The following is an 18,298-nucleotide window of genomic DNA, read 5'->3' on the forward strand; positions in this document are numbered from 1 at the left end:
TTTACACCTCCAGCACTACCCCGGCTAGCAAAAGACCCTAAACCTCTTAGTAGCATGTGTAGGAAGACACTTGGGTCAGCTTCTGGTTTATCATGTCTGACAAAGTTCCCCCAAAGACAGGGCTGCAACTGAACACATAGCAGGAGGCCAGTGATATTCTTTTGGAGGTTTCTAGGTGCAATTTTAATTTCAGTGATATGTGACTCTGGAATGCAAGGGATCCAGTAACTTTCACTTCTGCACCTTCTGTTGCAAAAAGTCTTGACTTCCCACCCAACTAGAAAGCCAGGCTTGCAGGGGATGCCCCATGTCTGAAAATGAAGTCTTTTCCCGGAAACATTGCTGAAACCGTGAAAGGCAAACTCACCCTGCTCTTTGTACAAACAATTCTGGAGTCTGATAGTTCCTTGATGTTATCCCCCTGGCTGTTGACTTTTGTCAGCAAGCTGCTAATAAAAGGCAGGACAGAGGCGACCTCTGCGCATCAGAAGACCAGAACATCGACATCTCCTAACCAGGTGAGCCAGCAACTTTCCTTCAAAGCATAATAGTGTGATAGAATATGGAGGGAACAAGTCACACTCCCTTTGAACACAGAGAACCCACCACTGTAGAGCAGTAGGATTCAGCAGTTGCTGTGTTGATATCAGTTTTGGACAAACTTGAAGACCCAAAGGGAGACAAGAGGGTTGTGCTGTATCAGTGACTGGTCTCTTTGCATTGCGGCAAATAGCAGCTGCGGGTGGGTGATGTTCCTGGCCGCTGCTGCTGGTGGTAACAAGAATAACAGTGGTGGTCCTGGTTGGTGGGGGGGGGTGTTACTACTACTAGGTTGGTATCAGTGCTTCCGACTGGTACTATTGCACGATACCCCAACCTTCAAGTGGTGCAAGATCCCGTGGGTTACAGGGAATGAGGCACAGCAGAGACTACGGTGTCTTTAGGATATATGAAAAATAGAAAAATTCCTTCCTGTAGCACCTTAAAGACCAACTAAGTTAGTTCTTGGTATAAGCTTTCGTGTGCAAGCACACTTCTTCAGATACACTGAAACAGAAGTTACCAGATCCTTCTATATATTGAGAAGGTGGGGAGGGGTATTACTTAGAAGGGTGGTGGGAATCGGAGATTGGCAGATAGCTGAGATGAGCCTGTTGACGACTCTTAACGACTGTAATAGGTCTTACAGGAAAAGGCAAGGGGTGAGAAGGTGAGAAATGGCTTAGTCATGTATAATGAGATAAGAATCCAATGTCTTTGTTCAAACCAGGTTTCTCCATTGTTTTAAGTTTGGTAATGAGTTGTAATTCAGCAGCTTCTCTTTCCAGTCTATTTCTGAAATTCCTTTGTAGTAAAACAGCTACTTTGAGATCTTGTATAGAATGTCCTGGGAGATTGAAGTGTTCTCCTACTGGTTTCTCTGTTTTGTGATTCTTGATGTCAGATTTATGTCCGTTTATTCTTTGGCGTAAGGTTTGGCCTGTTTGTCCAATATAGAGAGCTGAAGGACACTGTTGGCATTTGATGGCATACACAATGTTAGACGAGGAGCAATTAAATAGTCCCGAGATGGTATGTGTGATGTTGTTGGGACCAGTAATGGTGTTGTCCGGGTGTATGTGGCAGCAAAGTTGGCATCTGGGTTTATTGCAGGCTCTGGTGCCAGTGTCCGTGTTAAGTCTGGTTGTAGTATTATTGTGGGTTAGGAGTTGTTTAAGATTGGGTGGCTGTCTGTAGGCAATGAAAGGTCTTCCTCCCAGAGCTTGAGAAAGAGAACTGTCATTGTCCAGGAGAGGTTGTAGATCTCTGATGATGCGTTGAACTGTTTTAACTTGGGAGCTGTATGTGATGACATACAACAACATCACACATACCATCTCGGGACTATTTAATTGCTCCTCGTCTAACATTGTGTATGCCATCAAATGCCAACAGTGTCCTTCAGCTCTCTATATTGGACAAACAGGCCAAACCTTACGCCAAAGAATAAACGGACATAAATCTGACATCAAGAATCACAAAACAGAGAAACCAGTAGGAGAACACTTCAATCTCCCAGGACATTCTATACAAGATCTCAAAGTAGCTGTTTTACTACAAAGGAATTTCAGAAATAGACTGGAAAGAGAAGCTGCTGAATTACAACTCATTACCAAACTTAAAACAATGGAGAAACCTGGTTTGAACAAAGACATTGGATTCTTATCTCATTATACATGACTAAGCCATTTCTCACCTTCTCACCCCTTGCCTTTTCCTGTAAGACCTATTACAGTCGTTAAGAGTCGTCAACAGGCTCATCTCAGCTATCTGCCAATCTCCGATTCCCACCACCCTTCTAAGTAATACCCCTCCCCACCTTCTCAATATATAGAAGGATCTGGTAACTTCTGTTTCAGTGTATCTGAAGAAGTGTGCTTGCACACGAAAGCTTATACCAAGAACTAACTTAGTTGGTCTTTAAGGTGCTACAGGAAGGAATTTTTCTATTTCGACTATGGCAGACCAACACGGCTACCCATCTGTTTAGGATATATGGTTTATGTACAACCTGAGCCTACAATGGAGGGATTCACAGCATCAGCACCACCGAAGGGGCTTGTTTCTCCCATAGCTGCAACCTGGATTCAAGCAGAAATCAAACATTGTGATCTCTCCCTCTCTCTGCCTTTTCCAGCCAACAACTTTCCCCAGCCTTCTTATCACACATCACAGCCAGCTGTCAGCTCTGGCTTTTGTCCTTCTAGCTAGGAGGAGCTGAAGGAGGGTCCCCACCCATTTGCCTCTGGCAAAGGGCCCCCTCTCCTTTCCTGCAGGTTATCAGGTAACGCTGCGTCTGGCCCCAGGCTAGGATCCGCACCTGTGGGCAGAATATTCAGAGCAGAAGTCCTTTGGTCTTGCAGTTATGGCTGTGATCGTGGAAGAGCGGACATTCAACGCTGCTCAACTTCAGTCATGGAAAACTTCAGATGGTCTCAAATGCAGGAGCCAGATTACTGATTTGGGTTCCCATTAGATTTTATATATCCCATTGTTTGAAAACAGCGGCACTGGTTGCCTGTTCATTCCCGGACCCAAGTCAAGGTGCTCATGTTAGCACTCAAAGCCCTAAATGACTCAGGCCCCAAATATCTGAAAGACTGTCTCCTTCCCTGCAGACGCTCCAGGAGGTGGTGTGGTTAAGATCAGCGGGGGGGGGGGGTCCTCTTGGTAGTTCCTTCGCCCTCAGATGCTCAGGGGGGCGGGTGGCCCAAGGAGAGAGGGCTTTCTCTGTGGTGGCCCCTAAGTTGTGGAAGTCCCTGCAAAAGCGCATCTGGCACCTTCATCCTACAGCTTTCGGAGGACGCTGAAGACGCACCGCTTTGCCCTGGCTTTTGACGCTTGAGGGATATATTATTAGGACCCACCTTATTTTTATGGTTGTAAACTGTTTTTTAATTGTTTTTAATATTGTTTTTAATGCTGTAACCCACCATGGGACCTTAGGGTGAAGGGAGGGGAATGAATGGATGAATGAATGAATGAAGGTTGGTGTGGATGGGCCATGGATAGCTCAGTCAGTAGAACAGGAGACTCTTGATCTCAGGGTTGTGAGTTCAAGGCCCACGGTGGGCAAAAGATTCCTCATTGCAGGGGGTTGGACAAGATGACCCTCGTGGTCCCTTCCAACTCTACAATTCTAAAGCAAGTGATGAATCATGTTGATTGTGGGGCGCTGGATTAAGAGAGACGAATTGTTCAGTCCTTTGACTAAGACCACTGCTTTTTTTTTCTGGGGGGATGCATAACCTTAAACATTTTGTGAATCTTTGTACTTTTGTCCATTTATTGTATTTCTTTTTCCCGATTTGAACTATAAAATAGTGATTTTCTTGAGTCAAAATGAGAGTACCCCTAAACTTTTTTTTAATTTTTTTTTGGGGGGGGAGCACTGATTAAGGCCCACCAGTTCCACCCCTGTCATTGACTCACCAGCCCTCTCATTTTCACCCACAGAAAGAGCCCACCATGAAGCGATTTGCTCTCCTCCTTTTACTCTTGGCTGACCTCCCAAAGGGGGACCTGTGTGGTAAGTACGTATATGCTGGTGCCGGGGGGGGGGGGGGACTGTGCCAGGATGTTGTGCTTTTCTTTGGTCTTTTTTTTTATTTAAATGATTTTTATTAAGGTTTCAATAAAAAGTTAGACAGAAAAACATAAAAAAGAAGTACACAAATACACAATACATAATCCAAAAAAAGAAGGAAAACACAGAAAACAAAATACAAAAAGAAAAAAAGAAAAAACAGAGCAATTAAAAACAATATCACTTTTCCATTTCCGTTTTTGAATTTACTTATTTTCTGGACTTCCTCATACCTCCCTCTTTTGTATTCCAGTCCAAATTGTTTGTCCAGCAATTTCTTTTCCACTTTTTTAATCCCAATCTTTAATCTTAATATAATATAACACTTAAACTTCTTTAATCCTAATCTTTAATCTTAATGTAATATAGCATTAAAATTTTACCTCTTAAGTACCAAATTTCCATTTCCTTGAACATCTTTAATCCTAATCTTTAATCTTAGTCTATCAATAACTTTAACCTGTACAGCTGGAAACCACTTATTTTCGATCCAACATCACTCTAACATTCTTTAATTTTGCAGTCTTTCTGAAGATAATCTTTGAATTTCTTCCAATCTTCCTCCACCGACTCTTCTCCCTGGTCACGGATTCTGCCAGTCATTTCCGCTAGTTCCATATAGTCCATCAGTTTCATCTGCCATTCCTCCAGCGTGGGAAGTTCTTGTGTCTTCCTTCTTTGGTCTTTTTTGGGGGGGGGGGCAAGGGGCCTTTCCATACACATTTGGCAAATCTCGGGGCAAACTCTTGGAACCGTTGTGTTGGAAGGGCACCTCCAAAGGACATCTAGCCGAGCCCCCTGCCAGTGAAGGAGATGCACACCTGCAGCACCCAGTGATAAGTACCTATCCAGCCTCCGCTTAAAAGCCACTAGTGATTGAAGAGCCTCTCACCTTCCAGGACTCTGTGTTCCACGGCTGAACACCTTGTGCCATCAGGAAGTTCTCCCTGCTATTGAGTCAAAATCCTATTTCTCGTAAATCGAAACTCCTGGTTTCAGCCCTCCCCTCCGGAGGAACATAAATCAGATCTGCTCTCTGTGAGGGCCATTCAGATGTTTGAAGGCGGTGGTTGTATCTTAAGAACATAACAAACATCTCCTGGGTCAGGCGGCCAACCACCCATCTAGTCCAGCATCCTGTTCTCACAGGGGCTAAACAATTGCCAGTGGGAAGCCCGCAATCAGGATCCGAATGCAAGAGCCCCCTCCCCTCCTGTGGCTCCCAGCAACTGCTAGTTGCCATTGATAGTCTCCTCCTCCTCCTCCTCCTCCATGAATTTGCCCAATCCTCTTTAAAAACCATCCAAGCTGGTGGCCACCACTGCCCCCTGTGGTAGGGAGTTCCATAGTTTAACTATGTACTACGTGAAGAAGCCCTTTTGCTTCTCCATCCTGACTCTTCCAATATTCCACTTCATTAGATGTCCCCCGGGTTCTAGTGTCAGGAGAGCGGGGGGGGGGGGTCTCAGCCTTTGGTCTCTTCTCCAGATTGAACAAAGCTTCTTAAACCTTTTCTCACAGGATTGGCTTCCCAGGCCCTTGACTGCCCCCATTTCCAGTTTGTTCATATCCCTTCCTGACAACCAGAACTGGAAACAGTATTCAGGTGAAATCTGACCAAAGTAGAATGGAGCAGTACCAGTGCTGTTGGTTTTTTTTTTTTAAAGGGTACTCACGGGTACACAGTACTGGCACCTCTTTTTTGTTGTTAAAAAGTTTGGCACTTACTGTAACAACTTCATGGTGAGTAAGGTAAAGGTAAAGGGACTCCTGACCGTTAGGTCCAGTCACAGACGACTCTGGGATTGTGGCGTTCACCTTGCTTTATTGGCCGAGGGAGCCGGCGTACAGCTTCCGGGTCATGTGGCCAGCATGACTAAGCCACTTCTGGTGAGCCAGAGCAGCGCATGGAAACGGCGTTTACCTTCCCGCCGGAGCGGTACCTATTTATCTACATGCACTTCGTGCTTTCGAACTGCTAGGTGGGCAGGAGCAGGGACCGAGCAACGGGAGCTTCCTCCTGTCGTGGGGATTCAAACTGCCAACCTTCTGACCTATTTTTCCAGGAAAAAAAGTACTGACCATTACTTCTCACATTCTGGATACTATACTTCTTTTGATACAACCTAGAATTGCACTGGCCCATTTTGCTGCCATACTACACTGCTGGCTCATGTTTTGCTTATCCATTAAAACCCTGGATGCCTTTTCCTAGGTTCTGCTGTCAAGCCAAGTTGTCACCCTTCCTGTATTTTGTCCCTGTGAGTCTGCCTACGTAAGTGCATTGATCTCTGTTGAAATTCATGTTGTTAGTTCTGGCCCAGTTCCCCGTCCTGCCAAGGTCACCCTGGATCCTGCTTCCGTCTTCCAACCTGGGCAACTCCCTCTCCATATGTCTGGGTAACTCAGTCTGTTCACACCTATTGTCCTGCACGCAGATAGCAGCTGCTGCCTCAGCTCCGCAAAGCAAGATGTCCTCGGTCTGCTGCAGAAGTGGGAGGAGGCGTCATCCTGCAGCACAAGCAATCCACACGGTCTTCACAAGCTTCCAAGGAGCTGCAAAGAAATCAAGAGCTCCTCGCCAGGGTGCACAGGTGAGGAAATAAGCAGCTGTTCCGTGGACTACAACTCCCATCATCCCTAGCTAACAAAGACCTGTGGTCAGGGATGATGGGAATTGTAGTCCGTAAACAGACCCAAGTTTGGGAAACACTGATCTAAAGGTAGCCAAGTCTTCTTAAGAGCACCCAATTGCTTGATCCTGTATTGATCCTGAAGGAGTTAAGACAGTTATGATTAAATGGGCGCAAGATTTTGGTCACAATATTGAATTAGAGATGTGGGAAAGATTATGGACAAAAACAATTAAATTCACTGCATGTACGGCATTAAAAGAAAATTTAATGAAGATGATGCATAGGTGGTATTTGACGCCAACTAGCTAAAATGTATAGAATTTAAGATAAGGTATGTTGGAAATGTAAGGAGAAGGAAGGGAATTTCTTTCATATGTCGTGGATGTGTCCTAAGATTAAAGCCTACTGGGGTATGATATATAATGAACTGAAAAAGATTTTCAAAAATACCTTTAGTAAAAAAACCAGAGGCTTTCTTATTAGGGATAATAGGTGAAGAAATTCCCAAAAAAGACAGACCGTATTTTTCACTCTATAAGACGCACCAGACCACAAGACGCACCTAGTTTTTGGAGGAGGAAAACAAGAAAAAAAAAATTCTGAATCTCAGAAGCCAGAACAGCAAGAGGGATTGCTGCGCAGTGAAAGCAGTAATCCCTCTTGCTTTTCTGGCTTCTGGGATAGCTGCGCAGCCTGCATTCGCTCCATAAGACGCACACACATTTCCCCTTACTTTTTAGGAGGGAAAAAGTGAGTCTTATAGAGCAAAAAATACGGTAAATATATTTATGAATGCTACCACGGCAGCAAGGATACTTTTAGCCCAGAAATGGAAGCAGCAAGAACTTCCAACGTTGGAAGAATGGCAGACAAAGATGACTGAATAGGTTAAGCTGGCGAGACTGATGGGGAAAATCCGAAACCAGTGCAACTGTTTGAAAAGGACTGGAATAAATTTGTACAATATATGAAGGAACATTGCAAACATTTGAAAACATTTGCAGGATTGATTTAAAATATTTTGTAAGGTTATGATTTGATACCTGTTTATAAATATTAGAAGTAAGCCTTTTAAGTATGGAGATAAGGTAAATAGGGTGATGATTTAGAAATGCGAAGATAAAACTGATTACATATGGAAGTCAGGGAGGGGGAGGGGAGGAAGTCAAAGCTCAATTTGAGCAAAGATACATGTGATGAAGAAATTTTATTTGGTTGTTATAAAGGAAAAAAGAAAATTTAATAAACATTATATTAAGGGGCGGTGGAAACGTCCTGTCTTGATCCTGTCTTTTGAGCAGATGGGTTGTATTTCCTGGCCACGGAAGACGGAGAGATCTACCAGACCTTCTGTGACATGACCACCAACGGAGGAGGCTGGACTCTGGTGGCCAGCGTCCACGAAAACAACATGTATGGGAAATGCACCATGGGGGACCGCTGGTCCAGCCAGCAAGGCAGTAACGCCAACTACGCTACAGGAGATGGAAACTGGTCGAACAACTCCACCTTTGGGTCAGCTATAGCCTCAACCAGTGATGACTACAAGGTGAGACTGTCTTTGTAGTGGCGCAATAGGTGAACGATACCCTTTGTCTGCCTATTCAGAAGTCCACTGCTACTGAGTTCAGCAGAGCTTGGCCCCAGCAGTAATGTAAAACATGCGAAAGGTTAAAATAACAAGAGATGGAAACAAATTAAAATCCGCGTCAACTTTCTAAACATCTGGGGAGGGTTGTCTAAACTAGAGGCTCCGAGGAAAGGTACAATGGCAGCACTGGCTGATATCAAGAGGCAGGGAGTTCCAAAGTTTCGCCATATTAAATGACTGAGTTCTTACAAATGTGCTTCTTGAAAACACTGACATTTTGGACCTAGAAGGTTTTAACAATGTATTTGGATGGCATGCATATCTATGGTATGATAAGGTCAAAGCACATAAAGCATTTAAAAACCATATTGTCAGGAAAGCGTTGTTTAATGTATGGATAAGATACAAGGATTTATTAGAAAACAAAACCCCAAGGTGGCTGTCACCAATGGAAGCGAAAGCCTTGAAAAAGCTCAATATGGAGGTCAAATGGCCGAAATATTGAGAAATTTTGGAACAAGATGGAGATAGACTGAAATTGCAGAGTTTTGAAAAACTAAAAAACAAAGTGCGAGACTGGCTTCATTATTTTCAGATAATGGAGGCATTTAAATTGGACAAGAAAATTGGCTTCCAGGTGGAAAAATCAAAATTAGAAACTGAACTGTTAGAACCCAAAACTAAGAATTTGTCAAGAATGTATAACTTGCTGCTGAAATGGAACACTCAGGATGAAACGGTAAAATCGGCTATGATTAAATGGGCACAAGACGTTGGACACAACATTATGTTCGCTGACTGGGAACAGTTATGGACCACAGGTATGAAATTTACGGCATGTAATGCCCTAAGAGAGAATATTATGAAAATGATATACAGGTGGTACATAACTCCAGTCAAGCTTGCAAAAATCTATCATTTGCCCGATAATAAATGTTGGAAATGTAAAGAAACTGAAGGTACATTTTTTCACCTTTGGTGGACATGCCCAAAGATTAAGGCTTTCTGGGAAATGATATATAATGAATTAAAAAAGGTATTTAAGTATACCTTCCCTAAGAAACCAGAGGCCTTCCTCCTGGGCATAGTCGGCCAAATGGTGGTAAAGAAGGATAGAACTTTCTTTATGTATGCAACAACAGCAGCAAGAATACTCATTGCAAAGTATTGGAAGACACAAGAGCTTCCCACACTGGAGGAATGGCAGATGAAACTGATGGACTATATGGAACTGGCGGAAATGACTGGTAGAATCCGTGACCAGGGAGAAGAGTCGGTGGAGGAAGATTGGAAGAAATTCAAAGACTATCTGCAGAAACATTGCAAAATTAAAGAATGTTAGAGTGATGTTGGATTAAAAATAAGTGGTTTCCAGCTGTTCAGGATTTAAAGTTATGGATAGATTTAGATTAAGATTAAGGATTAGGATTAATATTATATTAAGGGTAAAGATTGGGATTAAAAAAGAGGGAAAGAAATTGCTGGACAAACAATTTGAACTGGAATACAAAAGAGGGAGGTACGAGAAGGTCCAGAAAATAAGTAAATTTAAAAATGGAGAGGAAAAGGTGATATTGTTTTTAATTGTTCTATTTTCTTTTTTGTCTTTTGTTTTTTTGTTCCTTTTTTATTATTATTTTTCTGTTGGATTATGTATTGTGTATTTTTGAATTGTGTATTTCTTTTTTATGTTTTATGTTTAATCTTTTATCGAAACTTTAATAAATATCATTAAAAAAAATAAAAAATAAAATGAAGACGGCATCATGAATGCTTGTTTAAATAAAAGCTATCTAGTGTCACTAAAAAAAAAATATATACAAATGTGGGTCTTATGCGGCACCTGTGTGAGAATGGCAATTCTGCCAATTGAAGGTACATCGGGAAATGTTTCAAAGACATCCCCCTAAAAGGCAAAAACAGGGACAAAAATAGACTGCCTGTACAGGCCACAAATATACCATATTTTTCGCTCTATAGGACGCACCGGACCATAGAACACACCTTGTTTTAGAGGGGGAGAACAAGAAAAAAAATTCTCCCCCTCTCTGCTCAGCGGCCCTTCAGCGAAGCGGCAGGAGAAACGGAGCCCCTTCCATTTCTCCTCCCGCTTGGCTGAAGGGGCGCTGCGCAGCTCTCCCTCTCTGCTGAAGCCAGGAGAGTCTTGCTCTCCTGGCTTCAGCGAAAGGAACCTGAAGCCTGCAGAGCACAGCGGGAACTCGCGCTGCGCTCCGAAGTCTTCAGGCACCTATCCCTGAAGCCTGGAGAGCAAGAGGGGTCGGTGCTCACCGACCCCTCTCGCTCTCCAGGCTTCAGCGAAAGCAACACGTAGCCACCGGAGCGCGGAGGGAGCGCTCCCTCTGCGCTTCGGAGGCTTCGCGTTGCTATCGCTGAAGCCAAGGAGCCTGCATTCGCTCCATAGGACACACACACATTTCCCCTTAATTTTTGGAGGGGGAAAAGTGCATCCTATAGAGCGAAAAATACGGTAATCAGTGGAACTTGCAAGGGGGGAAATACAGAGGAAAAGGCTCTTTCTCGACAGTGTCTCCTGTTACTGTAAAAGACACACACACACCCCAATTTAAAAACCAAACCCTCCTCCCCCTCTAACACCCCTGATTCTCTTTCTTTCCAGAATCCTGGCTATTATGACCTTGAAGCAGCAGACATGGCCATATGGCACGTCCCCAATAACACCCCCATGAAGAAATGGCGCAAGTCTTCGCTCCTGAGATACCGCACCGAAACCGGGTTCTTGTCTGAGCTTGGAGGGAACCTTCTCAGGCTCTACCAGGTAAGCAAGTCATGACTCAGGATTTCTGCCGGCTGACTCGGCATTTGGGATTTGGGTGGTTGAGCGGGGCAGGAGACCTCCCCCCCTTTTTTTTAGTAATCGGGACCCAGGAAGCTCCCTCAAAACCGTCTACACTGACAGACAGCAATGGCTCTCCAGGATTTTAGACAGGAGTGTCCCTCTAACCTCACCTGGGGAGGCCACCAGCCGGGATTGAACCTGGGACCTTCTGCTTTCAAGGCAGACCCTCTGCCACTGAGCTACAAGGGCCCTTCCCCAGGCCTCCAGGTTTCCCTAGGAAAGCCCTGCTGTGGCGGAGACCCCAGATCAGGGCCCCATCTGGGCCTGGGGCCTCCAGCAAGCTCACAAGCAGGGCAGGAAGGCACCCCCTGGTCACATACTGGGGTCTCACGGACCCTCCAAGTGCCCCCATTTTCAAGGGACAGTCCCAGATTTACAGAAGCCATCCCAATTTCTGATTTGGTCCTGGAATGTTCTCGCTTTTACTTAGGTAAAGGGACCCCTGACCATTAGGTCCAGTCATGACCGACTCTGGGGTTGCGGCGCTCATTTCGCTTTATTGGCCGAGGGAGCCGGTGAACAGCTTCCGGGTCATGTGGCCAGCATGACTAAGCCGCTTCTGGCGAACCAGAGCAGCGCACGGAAACGCCGTTTACCTTCCCACCGGAGCGGTACCTATTTCTTTACTTGCGCTTTGACGTGCTTTTGAACTGCTAGGTTGGCAGGAGCAGGGAGCAACAGGAGCTCACCCCATTGCAGGGATTTGAACCGCCGACCTTCTGATCGGCAAGTCCTAGGCTCTGTGGTTTAACCCACAGCGCCACCCGCGTCCCATCGCTTTTGCTTAGGACGTCCCTGTTTTCATCAGAGAAACATTGGAGGATATGGAATAGGGTGTCCCTAATTTCATCCAAGTCTGGGATGAGGCTGGGTGGGAGATTTGGGGGGTCTCTCTGAGGCAGAGGAGACAGAAAAAGTGGGAGCAGCTCCACCCTAGAAGGGGCCCAATTCACCTGCTGTCTTTTTGTACTGGGGCTCCCGTCCCCTTGGCCTGTGTCACGTTTCTGTGCTGAGAGTAATTAGATGTTCTGGATCTCCTTTCCTCCCTTATGGATCTTTTCTGGCTGAGCATGAGGAACGCCACAAGCCCAAAGCGAGCCTCAGATCCCTTCCTGCTTCTTTTTTCAGAAATACCCAGTGACCTATGGGATTGGCACCTGCCAGACCAACAACGGCCCAGCCGTCCCCGTCACCTACGATGCAGGGAGTGCCCAGAATACCTCGGACTACTATTCTCCAAACGGGCGAAGTCAGTCTTGCTTCCTTTGACCAGACTATGGCTGAGCATAAATAAGAAATGGGGGGGGGGGGGGGACAGATGATGGCTGTGGTGAGGTCTCTCCTCAGCCTGCTGCTTAACTCACTCAGGTGCCTAACTTGACTGCCTGCCTAACTATTTGCCAAGATGCTTTGTTGCAAGGCCTGAGACACATTTATTGAAAAACTGGGTTTACTGAAGAACTGGGTTCCCTCGCATGCTCACCTTACCTGGCTTATTTTTTAAAAAATACCGTATTTTTCGCTCTATAGGACACACTTTTCCCCCTCCAAAAATGAAGGGGAAATGTGTGTGCGTCCTATGGAGCAAATGCAGGCTGCGCACCCCGGGCTTCAGCAGCTATCCGCAAGCCTTCGGAGCCCGGCGGGAGTTCCACGGCTAAAAACGAAGCCAAGACAGCGAGCGGGATCCATCCCGCTCACTGTCTTGGCTTCTGCCAAAGCCGCGCACAGCCTCTCCCGGATGGAGAGGTTGCGTGCGGCTAAAGAGGAAGCCAAGACAGCCAGCGGGATGGATCCCGCTCGCTGTCTTGGCTTCTTTGCTCTTTGGGGCTGGGGGGGGGGAATAATTTTCCCCCCTTTATTTTCCCCCTCCCTAAAATCTAGGTGCGCCCTATGGCCCGGTGCGCCCTATAGAGCGAAAAATACGGTAAATAACAAATTATGTATCTCTGCAACAAGGGTTTAGGATGCGGCAGTGCGACTGAGGCTCAAGTTACGCAGTTATGTGTGGCACGGAGAAAGCAAATAGAGAAGTTTTTCTCCCTCTCTTGTTTAACACTAGAACTCATGCACATCCCATGAAGCTGAATGTTGGAAGATTCAGGACAGACCAAAAAACGAGGGCTTCTTCAGGAAGTGCATAGATAAATTATTATAGAATTTGCTCCAACTTGGATGGCTTTAAAAGAGGATTAGACAAATTCATTGGGGGTATTGGTTTGTGGTTTTGTTGCTGTTTCTATCATGTGTTTTGTGCTTTCATATTGTATTTTTATGTCGTGAACCACTCTGAGTTCTGCTGATGAAGGGCGGTACACAGATTTTAATAGTAGTAATACTAGATGGCTATCCTCTGTCTCCATGCTCAGAGGCAGTAATGCTTCTAAATAGCAGTTCTTGGAAACCACAGGAGGAGAGAGGGGCTCTTCTGCTCTGGTCCTGCTTTGGGACTTCCCAGAAGGGGCATCTGGTTGGGCCCTGTGAGAACAGGATGCTGGGCCATAGCTGTCAACTGTCCCTTATTTGGTGGGAAACTCCCTTATCCCAGTGCCGTGTCCCGCTGCTGTCCCTTATTGATGATGTCCCTTAAATTTCCTGGGTTTCAAAGGAAGCAGCTCATCTCCCTCCCTCTCTGCTGGCCAGGGAAGAGGGGGACGCCAAGTGTGTTGCTTGGCTGCGTTGCTCACCCAATAAGGAGTCTAAGAACAACTGGGGGGGTGGAGCTTGCATGCCTTGTGCCGATCAAATCGGCCGCGTTGCCTGGGGACTCGCCTTTGCTCAGCCCTTCCCAGCGGAGAGGCAACGGTGGTTTTCCTTGCTGCATCCCCTTTGCCGGGTTGCTGCGAGGGGAACCACCGCTTGAGGCTTCGTTTGGCTGCTGGCTGGGCTTTCTACCTTTGGCTCAGAGGGGCTCAGAAGTTGAACATACCTGTGCCCGGAAAATCCCTTATTTTGGCTGCTGGTCCCTTATTTTCAAATCTGTAAGTTGACAACTATGTGCTGGGCTAGGTGGGCTCCTGGCTTGATCCAGCTGGCTTTTCTGATGTCGTTACGCCCAGCTGCTGGCCAAGGTTTTCCACCAGAGGGACTAAAGACACTTCTGCTATTTCTCCTTTCTTTTTCTCAGCCGAATTTGTCGCTGGCTTTGTGCAGTTCCGAGTGTTTAATCACGAGAAAGCCGCCATGGCTCTGTGCCCTGGTGTTAAAGTCACAGGATGCAACACAGAACACGTGAGTCTCTTCACCAGCCTTGAATCCACAGCGAGACGCCCTCTTGTCTCTTCTTAGCTTCTGCTAGTTTCCCCTCCCAACAGCCACTTTTAAAGGATTTGAGTAGTCTCTGCATGTCCTCCACTTTTAACTTAGGATGCTGAGGGTTTCCTGTATCTCCTGAAGTTCCTTTTGCCAGCTGAGGCCCTCCTCTTCCACAAAACCCTCAACTCTTGCTTGCCTTCTGTTATAAAACTGCTCCTTTTCCCTTATGGGGTACCCAAGAGTCCATATAGAGTCCTTATGTAGGTTCTCTATCGGTAGGAGAAAATAACAGAGGCCAACCAGAGAATATTGAGAAGCAAAGCAGCTAGTAAGCCTGATCTTTATTAAACTGTTGCAACAGGGTGCTCCCCTCACACGCAGGAGGGAGGAGGAACCCAGAACAATGATGTGCAAGCCCTTATACAGTGGTACCTCAGGTTACATACGCTTCAGGTTACAGACTCCGCTAACCCAGAAATAGTGCTTCAGGTTAAGAACTTTGCTTCAGGATAAGAACAGAAATCATGCTCCGGCGGCGTGGTGGCAGCGGGATGCCCCATTAGCTAAAGTGGTGCTTCAGGTTAAGAACAGTTTCAGGTTAAGAACAGACCTCCGGAACGAATTAAGTACTTAACCCGAGGTACCACTATATAGACTTTTGAAATTGCCACCCTGTAGATCAAGACACGGGTGACGCTGTGGTCTAAACCACTGAGCCTAGGGCTTGCAGATCGGAAGGTCGGCGGTTCGAATCCCCACGACGGGGGTCCCAGCTCCTGCCAACCTAGCAGTTCAAAAGCACATCAAAGTGCAAGTAGATAAATAGATAAATGTTGCATTCCAAAAGCAAGGAAGGATTGGACTCTGATTAATAAAACACACACGAGGCTTGCCCAGCAAGACTCTGGGAGGAAGTGCCAATAATAATTTGTGCACCCCTTGGCCCAGGTCGTTTTATTCACAAAAGAACTTTTTACACAGTGTTCGTAAGAACCAATCAGATTTCCTCTGAGCATTTCAAAAACCCCACGTGGGACAAAGTCAGATAAGAAGAAATCCTTTTAATTACAAAGAAACTATTTCCTACTTGAGCATGCATACGTGGTTAAGCTAAATAAACAGGAACCAAGGAGGAATGCATTTAGTACCCCCCGGAGGTCATAAACTCATAGGAAAGAAAGACGCATTTACCATCTCCATGTAAACTCTGTTCCTGGCTCTTAAGATCTATCTAAAGATTAACAAAACTAACAAAAGCTACATCAAAGCTACCTTCTACCTTTATGGCTCAGGATGCCTGGTGAACAACTGGCCTGTGTTTAGAATGCTTTTACTTGCCTGTCAGGCATAGAGAAAGAAAATGGCAGAGGTGCAGAGGCTTGTGGGATTCGATCAGAAATTACTGTCAATGACTCAAACCCCGTCAAGCAATGCTTTCATTGCGACACAATGGCTTGTTCCATTTTTCATAATTCCTCATAGCAATCCCACCTGACCCCCACATACTGCTCCGGCGGGAAGGTAAACAGTGTTTCCGTGCACTGCTCTGGTTCGCCAGAAGCAGCTTAGTCATGCTGGCCACATGACCCGGAAGCTGTTCGCTGGCTCGCTCGGCCAATAAAGCGAGATGAGCACCGCAACCCCAGAGTTGTTCGCGACTGGACTTAACTGTCAGGGTCCTTTACCTTTTAGATCAAGACCACCCCACAATACATCATACATACATCACAGAAGGGGCAGTCTACAGCAGAATCCTGCCTGGCAGAAAACTTGTTAATGGGTTTACCTGGACAGCTTGGCCATTCTTTTGTGATGATATATACTTACAGTAATTCCTGAGTCCAGGTCACAGGCTCACCCTATTCATACCCAAATGTGCCCTTAAGGCAGGATTTGTGAGCACAGAGACAATGGCGAGGCTTTTCCCATTTCCATCCAAACTGCGGAGGAATATTTGAGGTCACTGAGAGAGTCAAAATGGCTTTCAGACATGTGGTTTAAATATTTATGTATGTGTTTGCCTGGTATATTTATGAACATTTATTTTATATCTTAGACCTTATAATTCTCACAACACCTTCCTTGTTATAAACAAACTGGGGGTGACCAAAGACTGGGCAGTCAGTGCATTTAGTAATGCAGCTCAAAAGTGCCACCACCTTGGGTGGTTTTTGCTGTTGCAAAAACTATCCCATTGCTGGCTGGCTAACAGTGGCCTGATCACACTCTGATCCCTAAGTCCATCTCTCAGCAGAGTTCACAAGACTAGGTGTATTTTGTATGTGCCCCCTGAGTTTCTTTTTCTCCTTTGCTGCTGAGCTCTGCAATCCATCAAGCGCATTTCAAACTGCGATCCCATCCTCTCCGTAGGGCTTGCCTCCCCTCCCAATTTGTCCCACCTCTCTGCCCTTGTTCTTTCTTCCCTTTCCTAGCATTGCATTGGGGGAGGAGGTTTCTTCCCAGAAGCCAGCCCTCGGCAGTGCGGCGACTTTGCCAGCTTCGACTGGGATGGCTACGGGACTCACAAAGGCTGGAGCGCTTCCAAAGAGTTAACAGAGTCTTCCGTGCTGATCTTTTACCACTGATTCCAGCAGAGGCCATTGCTGCAGAAACAGATGCGTCAGAGCCACAACTCTGAAGATGAGAAACTTCTATTTGGGGGGTGCGGTGGGGTTGGGGAACCTGGAGCCTTCTGGGGGCTGTTGACCAGCATGGCCAGTGATCAGGAATGCTGGGAGTTCCTACAGTCCAACAACAGCCCCCCCCTTAAAATAATGTTTATTCATTTTCCATAAAAAACCAACCAATTATTAACAAATCAAATTCCCAACCTTGAATACAGAAACCTCAAAGGCAATAAAATTGTAAAAGCACTGCATTGAGATAGTCCCTGTGGGGTTTGTTCTCTGTGTGACCTAAGGAGATGCATTCCTTTGGAGAGGGCTTCCGGGTGAACATCGCCCTAACCTAAGAACATAAGAACAGCTTGGCTGCTGGATCATGGGTGGCCCATCTAGTCCAGCCTCCTGTTCTCACAGTGGCCAAGCATCAATGGGAAACCCACAGGCAATTCTCTTTTAAAGCCATCAAGGCTGGTGAGCACCCCTGCCTCCTGTGGGAGGGAGTTCCATAGTTCAACGGTGTGCTGTGTGAAGGACTTCCTTTTCTCTGTCCTGAATCTCCCAGCATTCAGCTGCATTGGATGTCCATGAGTTCTAGTGTTACAAGAGAAGGAGAGAAACTTTTATCCATCTACTGTCTCCACGCCATAGACACTTCTATCGCATTGCTTCTTACTTACCTTTTCTCTAAACTAAAAAGTCCCACACGCTTTACTTCATATCAACCCCTGGATATCCACACAGGAATTTTATCTGCTGATCCCAGCTAGACTTAGTGAAGGGTGTAAGAATCACATTATCATCATCATCATCATCATCATCATCATTAATGTTGCACTTCTGACACCAGTGTTGCATGTAGCCCAAACTCTGAGTAGCCAGATTCTAGGTGTGCCTGCATTCACCCAAGGTCCAGTTTCCTTACAATGAAACCAAATAGAGACCATGGTATCTTTGGGATATATAGTTTTATTTACAGTACACATATACAATATATAACCTGCTCACAGCGTTAACACCTCAACAGATCTTTCTTCCATGTTAGGGTTCCAGGGAAGCCCCAAGCCACAGCTTGGGGTCCAGGAGAGAGCAAGACAATATCTCTGTCTCTTCATATTCCAGCATCAACCCAACTCACACACAATTCCCCACTTTGTCCTATTGGTCTCCATATTAGGGTGACGGTGGCAT

The 18,298-nt window shown here is 45.8% G+C and overlaps 1 protein-coding gene across 1 annotated transcript; it reads left to right on the plus strand.

The window, feature by feature from the left end:
- Window positions 1-294: 294 nt before the first annotated feature.
- LOC308464846 (intelectin-1-like) lies at window positions 295-17,364 on the plus strand. Its single transcript, XM_080984461.1, has 8 exons — window positions 295-518; window positions 3,997-4,069; window positions 6,565-6,720; window positions 8,064-8,311; window positions 10,992-11,150; window positions 12,360-12,480; window positions 14,359-14,462; window positions 16,919-17,364. Exons 1-8 carry the CDS (start codon window positions 318-320, stop codon window positions 17,069-17,071), a joined length of 1,215 nt encoding a protein of 404 aa, XP_080840587.1. The 5' UTR covers window positions 295-317; the 3' UTR covers window positions 17,072-17,364.
- Window positions 17,365-18,298: the final 934 nt, after the last annotated feature.

Source organism: Podarcis pityusensis (genome assembly GCF_964106645.2).
Source record: "Podarcis pityusensis genome assembly, chromosome: 16".
NCBI lineage: Eukaryota > Metazoa > Chordata > Lepidosauria > Squamata > Lacertidae > Podarcis > Podarcis pityusensis.

What these genes read in the sequence shown, in the direction of transcription:
- LOC308464846 (XM_080984461.1), top strand. Translation starts at nt 318, where the DNA reads ATGAAGTCTTTTCCCGGAAACATTGCTGAAACCGTGAAAGGCAAACTC. An exon ending in ACCTTCTCAGGCTCTACCAG is followed by an intron (nt 11,151 to 12,359) that starts GTAAGCAAGTCA and finishes TTCTTTTTTCAG; the next exon opens with AAATACCCAGTGACCTATGG. An exon ending in CTATTCTCCAAACGGGCGAA is followed by an intron (nt 12,481 to 14,358) that starts GTCAGTCTTGCT and finishes TCTTTTTCTCAG; the next exon opens with CCGAATTTGTCGCTGGCTTT.